This window comes from Mastacembelus armatus, chromosome 21 (genome assembly GCF_900324485.2).
Source record: "Mastacembelus armatus chromosome 21, fMasArm1.2, whole genome shotgun sequence".
NCBI lineage: Eukaryota > Metazoa > Chordata > Actinopteri > Synbranchiformes > Mastacembelidae > Mastacembelus > Mastacembelus armatus.
The window spans coordinates 26,911,807-26,929,790 of record NC_046653.1 but is presented as its reverse complement, the minus strand read 5'-3'; the positions used below and the strand labels follow the sequence as shown (position 1 = coordinate 26,929,790).

Here is a 17,984-nt window from a genome sequence, read left to right as displayed (position 1 = left end):
ACACACAACCACACACACAATGACCCCTAGGGTCATAACACGGCTAATGTCCACTCTGAAACCGATGGTGTTGGCAGGAGGGGCTGACTCAGGAGCAGTCAGTGTCTTCACTGGAGGGGCCAAATCCAATGAGTCATGTTTAAGCTCTTCAAGATTTAATCTCTGTCTTTGTGCAGTGTAGTAGCAAGAAGCAGCTTCACCATATGTGGTTCTGACTCAATGTCCAACCAGCCCCTGTGTTTCCTCAAGGAGATCAAAAGTATATTTTCATTCATAGATTGGCAACACTGTAAATGTTACTGTGTTGGTGATAGCCTGTTTAACCCTTAGGAATCTACCGTCACACCAGCATGATCAAATCACAAGATATTCCACTAGGTCTAGACTTTTAAGGGATGAAGTTAAAAGAACAGGAATGAGTGCTCAGTTCTCCTGGTCCTAGTGACACCCTTCCTTTGGGAGCACCAGACAACAGGCAATTACAATAATCCACCCTGCTAGAAATGCAGCTATGAATGACTTTCTTTAAATCTAGACTGTACATGAGATCTCTACGCCTAAGTTTGATCTATATTATAGTCATGTAAGTTTTGACTCAGAAGGAATCATGTACAGGTAAAATAACAGGGGTCCAAGGATCAAACCCTGGCAGACTCTGCATGTCACTGTGATCCACTCAGATTTCTGATCATCAAGGGAAACATCATCTCTCTTGTCTTTAAGATACAATCGTTACCAACTGAAGAACTTACAAATACAAGGACTTTATTGAAAATCAAGCTGCAGGCTGTTTTCCTTTGCTTGTGGTATGACTCATATATGGGCCTCTGTTCATCTTTATTAATTTGGAAAAGCCATTTCAAAGACAGACGCCCCTGTCATAGCTGACACCAATAACACTTGCTTATTTTAGATTATTCAGGTTTTTATTTTTCTTGCAACCACAGGGGGGCACAATCCAGTATCTTCTTGTGCCGGTCCCAAGTCCGGGTAAATGCAGAGGGTTGTGTCAGGAAGGGCATCCGACGTAAAATTTCAGCCAAATCAAACATGCGAATCACAAAAATGACTTCCATACCGGATCGGTCACGGCCCGGGTTAACAACGACTGCCACTGGTGCTGTTGACTTACAGGGTGCCAGTGGAAATTGGACTACTGTTGGTCAAAGAAGGAGAGGAGGAAGGCGTGTTTGTAGGCAAAGAGAGAAGAGGAAGGGCAAATGGCTATAGTGAACACATTTTTCCAGAAAAGGGAGGAGCATAGGGTGACATATAAGAGTGGAGGCAGGAACACACAAGTTAATTACATCTTGCACAGACGTTCCAACCTGAAAGAGATCAGTGACTGCAAAGTAGTGGCTGGGGAGAGTGTAGCCAGACAGCGTAGGATGGTGGTGTGTAGGATGACTCTGGTGGTGAGGAAGATGAAGAGGACAAGGGCAGAGCAGAGGACCAAGTGGTGGAAGTTGAAAAAGGAAGAGTGTTGTGTGGCTTTCAGGGAGGAGCTGAAACAGGCTCCGGGAGGTCAGGAGGTTCTTCCAGATGACTGGACAGCTACAGCTAAAGTGATCAGGGAGACAGGTAGGAGGGTACTTGGTGTGTCATCTGGAAAGAGGAAAGCAGATAAGGAGACTTGGTGGTGGAATGAGGAAGTTCAGGAGTGTGTTAAGAGCAAAAGTTTAGCTAAGAAGACGTGGGACACTGAGAGGACAGAAGAGAACAGACAGGAGTACAAGGAGATGCAGCATAAGGTGAAGGTAGAGGTGGCAAAGGCCAAACAAAGGGCATATGAGGATTTGTATGATAGGTTGGACTCTAAGGAGGGAGAGGTGGATTTGTATAGGTTGGCGAGGCAGAGAGAGAGATGGGAAGGATGTGCAGCAGGTTCGGGTGATCAAGGACAGGGATGGAAATGTGTTGACAGGTGTCACAAGTGTGATGGAAAGATGGAAGGAAAACTTTGAAGAGTTGATGAATGAGGAAAATGTTAGAGAGCACAGAGTAGAAGAGGTGACTGTTGTGGAGCAGGAAGTAGCAAAGATCAGTAAGGATGACGTGAGGAAGGCATTGAAGAGGATGAAGAGTGGAAAGGCAGTTGGTCCTGATGACATACCTGTGGAGGTATGGAAGTGTTTAGGAGAGGTGGCAGTAGAGTTTTTGACTGGGCTACTTAACAAGATCTTGGAGAGTGAGAGGATGCCTGAGGAATGGAGGAGAAGTGTAATAAGAACAAGGGAGATGTGCAGAGTTGTGGAAACTACAAAGGAATAAAGTTGATGAGTCACACAAGGAAGTTATGGGAAATAGTAGTGGAGGCTAGGCTGAGATCTGAAGTGAGCATTTGTGAGCAGCAGTATGGTTTCATGCCAAGAAAGAGAACCACAGATGCAATATTTGCTTTGAGAATGCTGATGGAGAAGTACAGAGAAGGCCAGAAGGAGCTGCATTGTGTCTTTGTAGATTTGGAAAAAGCCTATGACAGGATGCCGAGAGAGGAGCTGTGGTTTTGTATGAGGAAGTCTGGAGTGGCAGAGAAGTATGTTCGAGTGGTGCAGGACATGTATGAGAGCTGTAAGACAGTGGTGAGGTGTGCTGTAGGGGTGACAGAGGAGTTCAAGGTGGAGGTGGGACTGCACCAAGGATCGGCTTTGAGCCCCTTCTTGTTTGCTGTGGTGATGGACAGGCTGACAGATGAGGTTAGACAGGAATCTCTGTGGACCATGATGTTTGCAGATGACATTATCATCAGTAGTGAGAGCAGAGAGCAGGTGGAGGAAAATCTAGAGAGGTGGAGGTTTGCTCTGGAAAGGAGAGGAATGAAGGTTAGCCACAGTAAAACAGAGTACGTGTGTAAATGAGAGGGACTCAAGTAGAACAGTGAGGTTACAGGGAGTAGAGGTGAAGAAGGTGGAGGATTTTAAGTACCTAGGGTCAACAGTCCAGAGCAACGGAGAGTCTGGAAAAGAAGTGAAGAGACGTGTGCAAGCAGGTTGGAACGGGTGGAGGAAAGTGTCAGGTATGATGTGTGACAAAAGAGTGTCAGCAAGAATGAAAGGAAAGGTGGACAAGACAGTGGTGAGACCAGCAATGTTGTGTGGTTTAGAGACAGTGTGTTACGCCCGGCCTAGGGGATACCGGGACGTAACACGATGTGAGCTTTCTCCAAGCTTTCCCACTCTCAACAGAACCAGCAGCACACCAAATACAAGTAAAGGTAGCAATTTATTTTGCCGAAAATAGTCAATAATTACTTCTTCTAAATACTTAATGCCCAAAATAACAAACAAAACTCTAAGGCAACCCTGCTATTACCTAACCAAAAAAAAAACCAACAAAAAGACAGGTATTCTACCCTGGTCTCCTAACAAAAACAGGAGAAAACGTAAATCAAATAACTGGGCTTCTTACTACAAAGAAAATGCTACCTGGTGCTCAATATTTACAGTGCAATTAAAGTCACAGAGTCCTTTCTCTAAAGTTACAATTTGTTCCACACATCGATAGGCTTCTTATCAATACAGAGTTCTACAACAAAGAGTGCTGGTTTGGGAGTGGCAGAGATGGAGAAGAGATCCCAGGGTGCAGTTAGTTGGAACTTCATATAGTCTTCCTGGAAGAACTGGACCAATCCTGGAACATCAATTCAGTTTGAATGGACCAACCCCATGGATCCACCTAGACTCCACGCCCACTCCTTTCTCTCTCTCACATACACACACCAAGAACTGGGGAGGAGAGAGCTAACAACAAACAAATCACAACAAACCTCACACATAATGACCCAGGGTCATAACACAGTGGCACTGAGAAAAAGACAGGAGGCAGAGCTGGAGGTAGCAGAGCTGAAGATGTTGAGGTTCTCTCTGGGAGTGACGAGGATGGATAGGATCAGGAATGAGGACATCAGAGGGACAGCTCATGTTAGATGTTTTGGAGAAAAATCCAGGGAAGCCAGATTGAGATGGTTTGGACATGTTCAGAGGAGGGACAGTGAATACATTGGTAAAAGGATGCTGAGGTTAGAGCTGCCAGGAAGGAGGCCTAGAGGAAGACCAAAGAGGAGGTTCTTGGATGTAGTGAAGGAGGACATGAGGATAGTTGGTGTGGGTGAGGAGGATACAGAGGATAGGGTTAAATGGAGGCAGATGATTGGCTGTGGCGACCCCTGAAGGGAGCAGCCCAAAGGAGAAGAAGAGGAAGGTTTTTATTTTTCTCATAAAATTTAAAATATTTTGTCACAAAGAGACCTGTCACTTTAATCGTATTGAAAGGACACCTCTGACATGAAAACCATCTTGCATGCCTCAGTACTGACCACCACACAAAAAACCTTTGGTTTATTACCATTACAATTTTCATATCCAGGCACACAGGGGGCATTCAGATCATGTTTTAAATGAAAAATAACAGGGAAGTTGTTTTGGCCATAATATCAATCCCATTTTTAATTTAAGATATCAACCAACACCAAAACTAATCCCAATCCAATACTTTTTATTTAGTTAAATAAGGCCAGACTGGATTAGATTCAATACCTCTGACAACTATAACAAAAACAGTGATTTTCTCTTGTTTCAGGATGTGCAGCAGTTCAGACAAACACTAAACAAAAACTGTAAATAGTAAACCTAATTTTTAGACAAAATGTTTAGTTTTAGGTAGGTAGTGTATTGTCCAAGCTGAGATAGAGACAGTCTATGTTGAAAGCCACTCTGCATACTTTAAATGACTTTAACATATCTATTTAGTAATGAATTAGATTATTCTGGCTGGACAGAACAACCTTTTCAGGAGTTTAGAAATTTCTTTCATTTTCAGCCCATATATCAGTGGATTAAACAAAGGATGGTACAAAACTATTTGTAAAGTCATTATCAAACGTGCAGGTTTTGGAAAACTGGATTCAACACGAGCAATACTGATATCATACACACTCAAACAGGAAATACTGGTTAAAACCAACAGGTGAGGTAAACAGGTCTCTGCAGCTTTTCTCCTGACTTCTCTACCACTTCGATAGGTGATAATAAGAATCTTTGTGTATGTGAAAATTATGAAGAGAAAAGGGAGAATTATCAGATCTACTAAAGCAACTAAACCATATACTGATATTACTATTGTTCTTACACAGTGAAGTCCATAAATTGCATTGTTACAAAATATTCCTTGTAAAGTAAAATTACACAGTTTAGTTTTAGAACTCAGTATTGTTGGGATTGCAACATGACAAGCAGATATAAGGCAAGATAAAATCAAGAAAATACTCACTGTGCTTTTCCTCATGATAGTTGGATACTGCAGAGGTTTACATATAGACACATACCTGTCATAGGACATGGCTGCCAACAGTAAAAACTCTGTACCCCCTAAAGAATAAATTATAAAATATTGGAAGAGACAGGCTGAATATGATATGATCTGTTTTTCAGATAAAGCATCAACTAACATCCTTGGGTAAACAGCAGTGCAGTAAAAAAACAGAATTTGTTAACAAAGCTGCAATGAAAATGTACATGTAACGAAGGCAGGCGGACACAGAGGTAAGTGAAGTCACTCCGAAGTTTTATTGACACAGGGATTCACAGACTGGAACAAATGGAAAACAAAGGAAACAGAAATAGAAGAATCTTAGTTTGGCTTTAGCTCGCAGGAGTAAGGTCCACGTCGTGTTTACGAGATCGGACAATGCGGAGAATGAGGAGATTGCTTATATGTGTGGCTGTGGTAATGAGGTGCAGGTGATCGCGGTGAGGACTCAGGTGAAGCGGATTGAAGTAATTGCCTTAGGGGGGAGCCTGACAGAACCGTGACAGTACATAGGCTCATGGAGGTTTTTTTGAATCCAAATAAGGCATATGATGATTGAATTACTGGTGATTATTAGAGTATATGCTGAAAACATGATACAAAAATAAACATAACTGTATTTGTGCACTTCTACATACCCATCTAGTGTTATATATGTTGCATTAAATTCATCCTCCATTAATGCTGTTTAAAACTAATATTAAGTAATAAAACATGCAGATTAAAGAACCAGCATATATGAATAAAAGCATTTAAATTACTCTCTCATGACAAAGTAAATATCCACTGGACTATTTTATCCATTCACCAACAGCTGACTCTGACATTCACATGTATATTCCTCAACTCAACTCAGAAAGTGAACTGTTTTTATTATATTGTTCCTCTCTCCATGGATCTCATTAAACTTTTTACTAAAATAGATACTAAAGAACTTCATCAAACCCTGGAGGCCTGGGAGTCATAACCTCATTTGTGCATCACAAAATTTGAAACTATCAACTGCAGTACTCTTCCCTGACAGTGTACGAAGGCCTTTTCTGTATCTGATTAGGGGTGAGATGTTACACATGTTGTCTACTGCACATATTACTATGGCTCAATAATTTCCCATAGTCATCGTGATACTTTTACCCAGTTTTAAGTTTTTATTAATATGTTTAAGTAATTAGTTGTACAATGACAATAAAGACCTTTTCTTTTCAGCAATTCTAGATCTCAGGATGGTTCCATGTATGTGCAGCATTATATTCTTCAGCAATGTCAAATATGTATTTTGGCCCCATAAAACTGAGTGATTTAAAAACTAACAGCAGCACTAAAAATAGTTTTGTCTCCTCTTTATTTAAAGGCAATTGAAATTGCAACCAGGTATTTATTTGATCTAAATAATAAAGTAGTCTAAGTATCAGTTACTTGGTGAAAGAGCTAGGTTAATCTGAGTCTTGTCTGCATAACTACATTGTTGTCGAACAGAATTTGACCCAGAGGGAACATGTGTAGGTTAAATACACAGAGGTCCAAGAATCGAACCGTGGGGGACTCCACATGTTGCTGTGATTCCACTCAGATTTATGATCATGAATGGAATCATCATCCTGATTTCCAGTTATGGAAACGTTCGTCTCTGCACAACATTAGATACGAATAATTACTGTCAACATATCAAATGATTCTGGCTGGACAGAACAACCTTTTGAGGTGCTTATAAATTTCTTTCATTTTCAGCCCATATATCAGTGGATTAAACAAAGGATGGTACACAATTGTTTGTAATGTCATTATTAAACGTGCAGTTTTAGGAAAATTTGATTCTACTCGAGCTATACTCAGATCATACACACTCAAACAGGAGTAACTGATCAAAACCATCAGGTGAGGTAAACAGGTCTCTGCAGCTTTTCTCCTGACTTCTCTACCACTTCGATAAGCGATAATAAATATCCTTATGTATGTAAATACTATAAAAATCAATGGGAATATTATCAGATCCACTACAGCAACCACTCCGTAAAAATTAATTACACTCGATCTTACACAATGAAGCTCGTACATTACATTGTTACATACTACCCCTTTGAAAGAAAAGTTACACAGTTTAGTTTTAGCATTCAGTATTGTTAGGCCTGCAAAATGACATGCAGCTGAAAACCAAGCTAAAAACAGGAAAATACTCACATTGGTTGTTGTCATGATAGTTGGATACTGCAGAGGTTTACATATAGACACATACCTGTCATAGGACATGGCTGCCAACAGTAAAAACTCTGAAGTACCTAAAGAATAAATGATAAAATATTGGAAGAGACAGGCTGAATATGACATGATCTGTTTTTCAGATAAAACATCAAACAGAATCTTTGGGTAAAGAGCAGTGCTGTAAAGAACAGAGTTCAGTGACAAAGCTGCAATGAAAATGTACATAGGCTCATGGAGGTTTTTGTGAATCACTATCAGACACACAATAGTAGAATTACTGCAGATTATTAGAATATATGCTGTAAACAGGATCACAAAATAAACAAATCTATATTGGTTCAGTTCAACATACCCATCAAGAGTTAAATATGTGAGATTTAACTCATAATCCATTAGTGTTATCTGAAATATTCAGTAAGAAAACAGATTATATAAACAGTGATAATCAACAAAGCAATAACAAAGTCTCATTATTACTACACCAACACTGTCAGATAACTGTTTGTTGGTTGTGGACAGTTTTTATTAGATTGCTTCACCCTCCATGGATCTCATTAAACTTTTTACTAAAATAGAAACTGACCTGTAAAGAACTTTATCAACCTCTGGAGACCTGAAGTTACAGCATCATTTGATCTTAATGACTTTATGTTTCAGCTGTAATAAACCATAATAGTCTTTCTGTTGTGAGCAGTTGTGTTCAAAAAATCTCAAGTAAATATTGTGCAGACACACACACTGACATGCAGACAGATGCCTTAAACACTTAATCTAAGCAGGTTGTAAAAATGCACCGGTATATTTTCTGTTGAAGCAGCCCTGGTGTAAAGATTTCTTTTGGAGAGTGGGGGTGTAGTTTCCCCATCCTGTGAAGAACAACAGCACACACACTATCTGGCTGGGAATGTGGCTGCCATTGGTGAGGTAATCAATAATCAATAGTGTAATATGGTAAATTACTCCACTGTTCTTGATGCAATGGATTTGGATTTAGTTGTAGAAATCCATGTTTGTGCTATTGTGGAGTTAGCATTGCTGATGCATGTGGATTTAAAATGTTACATGTTTTTTTGTTATATATATATTAGAGCTGTCAAAATTAACGCATTAATAACGTCTTAACACAAATTCATTTTAACAGCACTCATTTTATTAATGCAGCGCACACTTACTGTTTGACTCGAGGCATAGCCCGTAGTAGGAGAAATCAAAAATGCAGCCGGAGACAGTAAAGAGTGCAACAACAACTGATGTCTGAAAGATTGTTTTCACTGAGGACATGTTCAGAAAAAGCGAGCTGCCCTGTCATCTGAAAATATAAACAGCCTTGTCCTTTTGAGCAACTGGCTCAGTGCAAAGAAAGAGAAATGATGGAAACTTTCTGTTTTTTTTTTCCATGTGTTTAATACTCATGAACAAGTTATTTGAAAAACACATCTACCATCTTTGAAACATGTCTATGTTTCTATGTTGTATGTTTAGGGTAGTTTCACTAATAATAAACATACATTTGCATAAAGCATCCATGTTTGTCTATGCCCATGTTGATTAGAGTACTAAAAACTTGAAAAGTATTAATTTAAGGTACATTTAGAAGAGACAAAAATGTGTGTTTAAATTGCAATTAAATATTTTAATCCATTGACAGCCCTAATTGTCGCGATTTGAGGGAAATGAGGACCAATGATTCGCCCACTGTGGTACTCAGGTATCAAGATCTGACTTTATTTGAGCAGGAAAACAGATTTAATGCAAGGAATGGAATGACCAGTCATTGGAGAGTGAAGCCAGGGGGAGGTTATGGAAGGCGGGGTTGCAAACAGGGCCAGACTCGGTAACACCGAGGTAGTCATGAGTGAACGCAGTGAAGTTGGTCCGGGTGGTTTCCACAGAGCAGAATCTGGCAGAGCAGGTATCCTTGGTCAGGGGATCCGGGGTATCTGATTTATAACTCAGAGGAGACAGGAATCAGTTCAATAATAAGCACAAGATAAGGCCTCCCTCTTATATGGAAAAAGAACATAAACCAAACAGTCACTCGTCAAGGTGAGGAGGAATCTCCTTAACAAGCTCGTACACTCCTCTCACAGTCCAAGTTGCTTGATGAAAATCAAAGAATTCAAATCCTCTTGCAAAAACACAATCTTCAATGGCAGTTTGTCAAAACTATGAGAAAAACAAAAAGCTTAACTCAGCCAGTGATTCTGGCGGCTGGTGAAGTTGATTCAGAAAAATTCCTGAGACTGACTGAGACTGAGAAGCCACAGGTGAGGCCAATTGCGCAATCTGTCAAAGGCGAGTACGTTAGGAATCAAGTTAAGGACCAGGAATTCCCTGTCAAGTTACGTCTGTTTGTTTCTAGTTTCATGATTGGAGAAAAAGGAGTTTTCTGTTCAAGAAGAATTGTTTGAACCCAAGTTGCACCACGGAGAGGTGCCATTTGTACTGAGCTTTTCCCTCCAAGGACATTAGTTGTTTTTTTTGTGGGAGGCATTTTTTGTTACTAATTTCAATCTCTGGATTTTCTGAGCCAGATCCTGGAAACCTCTGACCAAGGTAAGCACACCACCAGATCTTGCTCTGTGGGAAAACAACCTGGACTCCACTTCCCATCTGTCTCAGCTTCTTTGGGGTTACTGGATTCAGTAATCAACCCTACCACAAATACTTTGCTTTACATTTCACATCCTGGTCACTTCATCTACTGAACCCAGAACCCTTTCCTTAAAGAAAATAATTAAAGCTTTTATATTCTGAATTGTGGTGTTGGCAATTTATTGGTCCTTATTTCCCCCGATTCCTGAAAACATCATTAGTCTGCTGACATCAGGGAGGAGACTTAGTAGTCTGCGTTCCAGGACCAGCAGCCTGAGACAGCTTCATCCACCAGGCTGTCAGGAAGCTGAACTCTATCCCAGCTCTGCCCCTCTTGCCCTCTTCTGCCCCATTCATGCACAAACTCTGACCTCCAACCCCCTTCCCCCCAGTACACACATTGGTCTCAGCAGCTGCACTAGTCACTTTATGCAGAACTTGGACTGCTCTCTGTGCACCACAGTCACTTTATCAAGACTGATAAGTTCACTTAATTGCACTACCATCCAGTACATCTGAACTGTTCATATATTGCACTGGTTTTTGTTTGCTAAGCTGCTATGTGCTTTATGCTATTTGTACTTATCTTTTTACTTTACCTTCAAATAATTGTTCATCCTTGTTTTCTTAATGTGCCTTTACATCTTATTTTAATTTACTTTATTTTATTTAAATTTATTTTATGTTAAATGTCTTTTTTTTAGATGCTCTTTTCCATACTTTTAATGTAATTATATGCCTTGTAAAGCACTTTGAATTACGTAGTGTATGAATGGTGCTATACAAATAAATTTGCTTTTGTCTTTAGTTTATCTTGCATGTCCTTAATTGTAATTTTTACATTGCACTATTTAGTGTTTAGAGTTTATCTGTACGAACCAAAGGTCTGAGAGCAACGAAATTTTGATTCTCTGAATGTGCTCTACATGGGGTGGAATTGCCAATAAAGCAGACTTTGATTTGATGTTGACTCTTATTGTCGACTCTTACTACTCACATACTTAACTATGTGACAACCCGAATTTCCTTTAGGGATGAATAGAGTATTTTATCCTGTATGCATTTTCCTGCTAAATCAGTGATAGTTTCATAGTCAGTTTCTACAAATTCACAGAGGTGGGAAGTAATGAAGTACAAATACTTTGTTACTGTACATACAGTACAGATTTTTCAGGTGTCTGTACTTTTTACTTTTACTGTCTAAATTTGAACACAAATATCTGTATTTCTACTCCTCACATTACCAAAACAGACTCATCTACTTTCTCCACGGATGACGACACGACGTAAAAGACGTAACTAACTAGAGGGAAATCAGGTGAGTGTACAGGTTATGATAGAGAGAAAACTTGCAGTGCAACATGGAGGAAGAAAGAGATCCAGGGAGTGTTGCCAAGTTCGGCGACGATGCAGCAGATTCGGAAAAGCAAGACATTTCCCATCCCTGGCCGTATTTAAAAGAATTATTCGATGTTGTTAGCTCCAAGAATGATTCGTGGTGAATGTGTTGTGTTGTCTTCCTGTACCAGCACTTTGCAGGTTGTTAATAAAAGAATTTCCTTTTTCTGTGTCAAAGTTTTTTAGTTTTGTGGAGTTATCAAAAGATGTATTGTGAATCACTGATGGCAGAAAACATATTTACTTTTTTACTTAAGTACATTTCAGACCCTGTACTTTTTTACTTTTACTCGAGTAAAGCAGTTGAATCAGTACTTCTACTTAAGTATAGAATGTGAGTACCTTTGCCACCTCTGTTAACTTGTCCATTAACAAACACTTGTTATTCACAGGTACATCAACAGGTCAGACATTGTTTGCCAGCAGAAACCACCAAATCTTAACTTTACATGTGTTCCAACGTCTGATGGTAACTGGCCCAATATTACATCAGACAAATGCAGTATTGTACTAAATCTAAATATGTTGAGCTCATTTTAAAAACATCAGACCTCAGGAAACACATTTCAAAGACAGACCCCCATCCCTGGACAGTTACCGTGAACATGACTGACAAAGATCCATCATTAACCAGATTCAGGCTGTTGGACTCTGGTTGGTTTGGTGTGTGTGTGTCCCACTGTGTGTTCTGCAGATGCAGATGAGCCCATGATGAGGAAATAACTACCTGACAGCAACAACACAGTTTATTTTAGGTTTATTGTGTTTTACATTTTTTCTCAGAAATGCTTAGTTACAAACAAACCTGTCCTTTCAACATGGTCAAAGGCCAAATCTGACATGAAAACCATCAGACATGCTCCAGCACCGACCACCACACACACTCAAACTTTCTTCTCCTGTTTGTCCAGGCACACAGGGTCATTCAGGTCCCAGCTGGACGTGAAAAATAATGAATTTCTCTGTTGTCAGCATGTGCAGCAGTGACAAAAAAAAAGAAAAATTTAAAACACAGTAAAATTTGTATGTATAAGTATCAACTCAAGTTAAAGAAAGTGTGCAATGAGCCCCTCTATGTGCTTTAAATGAGTGTCAACATATCTCTGCAATGATGCATCAGATGTTTCTGGCTGGACAGAACAACCTTTTGAGATGTTTAGAAATTTCTTTCATTTTCAGTCCATATATCAGTGGATTAAACAAAGGATGGTACAAAACTATTTGTAAAGTCATTATAAAACGTGCAGTTTTTGGTAAATTAGATTCAACTTGAGCTATAATAATATCATATATACACAAACAGGAGTAACAGATTAAAACCATCAGGTGAGGTAAACAGGTCTCTGCAGCTTTTCTCCTGACTTCTCTACCACTTCGATAGACGATAATAAGTATCTTTGTGTACGTGAAAACTATGAAGTGCAAAGGGAGAATTACCAGATCTACTAAAGCAACTACACCAAGTACAGATAGAGCACTTGTTCTTACACAAAGAAGTCCATAAATTGTATTGTTACAAAATATTCCTTTGAAAAAAAAATTACAAAGTTTAATTTCAGCACTCAGTATTGTTGGGGCAACAACATGACAGGCAGCTACAAACCAAGCAAGAAACAGGAAAATACAGATGTTTCTTTTCCTCATGATAGTTGGATACTGCAGAGGTTTACATATAGACACATACCTGTCATAGGACATGGCTGCCAACAGTAAAAACTCTGAACTGGCTAAAAAATAAAATATAAAATACTGAAAGAGACAGGCTGAATATGATATGATCTGTTTTTCAGATAAAACATCGATCAGTAGCTTTGGGTAGATATTAGTGCTGAAAAGAACAGAGTTGAGTAACAAAGCTGCAATGAAAATGTACATAGGCTCATGGAGGTTTTTGTGAATCCAGATAAGACACACAATAGTAGAGTTAAAGCAGATTATTAGGAGATAAATTATAAACATGATCACAAAATAAACATATCTGTATTTGTCAACTTCCACATACCCTTCAATATTTACACATGTAACATTTAACTCACAATCCATTAATGTTATCTGAAACTAAGTGTTCATTAATGAAATGTGCAGATAGCCTAAGCAGTGAAAATTATTTCCTCTTAAAAATTCCATCAACAACCAACCTGTTCTGGAGCATCGTATTCATTCACTTTTTATTAGTTTGCTTCAGTCTCAGTGGGTCTCATTAAACTGTCCACCATAACAGATTATCAAAGGTAAAGAACTTTGTTACACGCTGGACTCCACATATTACAACATCACCTGATCTCTTGTATGCAAACATTCACCTGATTATGTAATCACTGTTGAACTCAGTTTATTATCTGTATTAGTCCACAACTCCTGCCATGGTCTGTTTGCTGCGTGAGAGGAGACATTTTAGATTGTTTAGCATTTGTAGTATTTGCAGCAGTTTTCCACAGCCTGTGAAATTAGGCTCAAACACGTGTAATAGGATTAGTTCTACTTGTTCAAGTTTAGCAGCTGAATTCTTTACAACCTGGAGCAAGTTAAAACATTTTTCTCCTAAGACAGTTTCGTAAAAGTTAAAATAAAGAATATTTAAGAAATATTGCTGAGGTGACTGCACAAGGTCTGCAACATGATGCTCAAAAACCTCTATTACTATAAAACCAAATGCCAAGATTCCTTGCAACAGGCCTCATATGTTGAAGCAGTGGACCAGTACATGGCTGAATGGCTTTTTTTTTACCAATTGTTGGGAACCAATAATAATAATAATACATTTTATTTCATGGCACCTTTCAAAGTCTCAAGGTCACCTTACAGAGAGAAAAAGGAAGCATACAGCATGAAATACATAGAGTGCATTAAAACAACGATAACAACAATACATAAACAGGGAGAATGTTCCAAAGGCGGGGCGCAGTGTGGCTGAAGGATCTAGCGCCCATGGTGGCCAGGCGCGCCATAGGGGTGCAGAGGAGAGTGGAACTGGAGGAGCGGGGAGTACGAGGCGGAGAATAGATATGAAGTAGATCAGTGATGTATGGTGGGGCAATAGAGTGGAGGGCTTTGTAGGTGAGAAGGAGGATTTTTAGTTTATACGGAAGGACACAGGGAGCCAGTGAAGTTGTTTAAGGATGGGTGATATGATGTGAGGATGGAGTTCTGGTGATGATTCGGGCAGCAGAGTTCTGGATAAGTTGGAGTTTGCGAAGTGATTTGAGAGGTAGACCAGTGAGGAGTGAGTTACAGTAATCCAAACGAGAGGTGACAAAGGCATTAACAAGTATGGCCGTGCTATCGATGGTGAGTGAAGAACGGATGCGGTTAATGTTACGGAGATGGGAGTAGGCCGACCGGGTAGTGGTATTGATATGCTGAGTGAAGGAGAGAGTACCGTCTAGGATGACACCCGGGCTTTTAACTTGGGGGGAGGGGAGGACAGTATTGTTGTCAATTAGAATGGAGAAGGTGCTGGTTTTAGAAAGGGTGGATTTGGTGCCCATGAGGAGAATTTCAGTTTTATTGGGGTTGAGTTTCAAAAAGTTATTGGTGAACCAGGATTTGATATTATGTAAGCAGGTAAGGAGGGAGGGAGGGGGGAGGGTAGAAGATGGAGCAGCAGAAAGGTAGAGCTGGGTGTCGTCTGCATAACAGTGGAAAGTGAGGTTATGTTGCCTAAAGATATTACCGAGAGGAAGGAGATAAATAATAAAGAGGACAGCCCACAACTGACAGTAGAGGGCTGGGAGTGGAAGTTCTGGAGATGGACGGACTGGGTGCGATCAGAGAGGTAGGAGGGTAACCATGAGAGGACTGAGCCGGCTATGCCGATGGAAGCAAGGCGATGGAGGAGAATATTGTGCGAGATGGTGTCAAAAGCTGCAGTTAGGTCAAGGAGGATGAGGATGGAGACAAGGCCTGATTAAAGGAGGTCGTTGGTGATTTTGACCAGGGCAGTTTCAGTACTGTGAAGTTGGCGGAAACCAGATTGAAAGTGTTCGTATGGGCTATTGGTGGAAAGGTCGGTATGGACCTAGTGGTGAACAACTTTTTTGAGAATTTTGGAGAGGAACGGGAGATTGGAGATAGGGCGGAAGTTGTTAAGGTCGGCAGGAACGAGACCAGGTTTTTTTAGAATTGGTGTGATGATGGCTGTGAGTAAGATTCTTCCGGTCCTTAAAAACAAAACAAATGATTGGCTGATGCATCTCAGATGGCACACATCACCTGACATCAACAGAACCAACTGACAGTTAAAGAATATAACCATAACAAAAGTGTCTGAAAAAGTGTTACAAACGGCACCTCAGGGGCCGTTTGTAACACCATGTCAATGTGTTACTGATGACTACGCTAAGGAGAATGATGCTTTTAGTTGGTTTAAGGGCACAGTTCATGAAATACAGAGGAGGATGGTTCTGGTAACTTTTCCTGCTAATGATTATCTCCTCAGTCTTGCTTGCATTGAAGGTAATGCACCAATCAGTTGCCCATTTCTCAATTTTCAGCAAGTCAAGCAGAAGGCTCTCAGCACAGATGGTTCCATTGCAAGAGTTTCTGATGAAGATATGGAGTGTTGAGTCTTCAGCGAAGAGATGAAGGTCATTTTCAACTTGGGTAGCCAGATCATCAATGTACATAAGGAAGAATAGGGGTCCAAGTATGCTTCCTTGAGGCACTGCGGCAGATAGGGATGGATGATAAGCTGAACCCATCTAAGATAACAACCTGATGCCTGTTAGTTAGGTATGATGTAATCCAGCCATGTATGTCTCCATGTATGTCAAAGGACATCAGCTTTCTCAAAAGGCCATGGTGCTATATGTGATTAAAGGCTTTTGTCATGAGGCGACAGTATCACCCTCCTGCCACAAGGGGCAATGCCACCTCTCCCTCTTCCTTCCCTTGTGTGTCTAGTTCCCTCTCCTGTGTTTGTGTGTCTTGTCAATTGATTACAGGTGCAGCAGGAGAGAGAGAGAGAGAGCGAAGATCCCAGTATTCAACTTACCAATAAAAGCTCCAGTTTCCTTCAGCCACATCGCCAGTTCGTCTAGTCTGCCTCCTCAGTAGTACTGAACACTAGCTCTCCAATTCTATGAGAAAGACAAACACTTACCTTCTTCTAATCTGCAGGTGGCATCCACTCCGGTCTCCTCCCGGCATCTTTCCTACGTCTCCTGCAAACCTGCTATCGACGTCCTATGTTCACCCTTCTCTCCAGTAATCATCGGACTGCCATCAATCAGTTCCAAATGGGTCATCACAGGCATGGAATTCCCACTTAGGAAGCAAACGTCGTCTCACATTTATTGCTTTTTAAAAATAAGCATTTTGAATAAAAACCTTGCCATTTCTGATCTGCATTTGGGCCTTCCTTCCTCTACAAATTGTAACAGCTTTCTTGATGTCAAGAGCTAGAACCCTGATTTCTTGTTGAGAGTCTGAGTCATTCCACCACTGGGTGATGTAAGAAACCATATCAACTGTGGATGTCTTGTCACGGAACCCATACTGAGCATTGCTGAGGAGTTTTCTAGATATTTCCAAATATGGTCACTAATAATGCTCTCCATTACCTTTGAAAAAATAGAAAGAATGGATATGGACCTATAGTTGGATGGATCCTGTTTGTTTCGTTTCTTGGGCACAGCTACAACATGGGCAGTTTTCCACCCTGAAGGCACAGATTTACTAATTTTACTGAAAGCTCTGGTGCACATAGGGAGCCTGGCCGGCTGGAAGCCGAATCTTCTAACTAGAGCCCTGCGCGGGACTGTTTTCTTAAACCTGCACCTGTCCGCTCCCACTGAATTTCTGACCAGGACCGCCCGCGCCCCCAATTTTTGTGTCCACTTCTGCCTGTTCCCGTGGACTTTCTCTCAGAGCTTGTGAAAAACCGAAACTAAATAATTTAACATGCAGGTGTGTAACCTCAGGGCAGAGGTGCCAGATTTATGTCTGTTGTAAACAAACACTTTTGCGCATGTATCCCAAGTTACGAAGTTTAACTCTTTCCCATTGTTTTCAGTGACAACTGAGAATTGTTTCAAATTGTCTTCCTTGCTTTGCTTTTGTCAAGTAAACAGCTGCTTTAATTTTCTTCTCAACCTCATGTGTTGAATTTATTTTTATTGCATACCATATCCCACCCTTCCCCATGGGTCTCCCACAAAATCTTCTGACCTCTCCTCCTGCCCACAGCAGAGGTCAAACCGCCCGCTCCTGTGAAATTCTTGATGGGTCCCACGGGAGTCTAAACCCAATGCAGCCCTCTAATTCTAACCTCCCCTTGTTAGATTTGAGATGTAAGAAATTTTGAACTGTCCAGCTTTTAATCACACGTAGCCATTCATGTAGACACTTCAGCATGGTATAGTCTGAGACTCTAACAGGAAGGTACAGCTGCATGTCATCAGCATAGCAGTGAAAAGAAACAGTGTTTGCTAATATGTCCAAGAGGGAACATGTGCAACTAGAATAGAATTGGCCCCAACACTGAC

At 40.4% G+C, this 17,984-nt stretch overlaps 2 protein-coding genes and 1 pseudogene across 2 annotated transcripts; all 3 read right to left on the bottom strand.

Moving 5' to 3' along the window:
• Positions 1-4,755: 4,755 nt before the first annotated feature.
• LOC113122991 (olfactory receptor 6K3-like) lies at positions 4,756-5,986 on the bottom strand (annotated as a pseudogene).
• A 986-nt stretch (positions 5,987-6,972) lies between these two features.
• On the bottom strand, positions 6,973-7,899 carry LOC113123014 (olfactory receptor 11A1-like). The gene has a single exon (XM_026294721.1). It carries the CDS (start codon positions 7,897-7,899, stop codon positions 6,973-6,975), a length of 927 nt encoding a protein of 308 aa, XP_026150506.1.
• A 4,716-nt stretch (positions 7,900-12,615) lies between these two features.
• Positions 12,616-13,542, bottom strand: LOC113123941 (olfactory receptor 2T27-like). Its single transcript, XM_026296338.1, has one exon. It carries the CDS (start codon positions 13,540-13,542, stop codon positions 12,616-12,618), a length of 927 nt encoding a protein of 308 aa, XP_026152123.1.
• Positions 13,543-17,984: the final 4,442 nt, after the last annotated feature.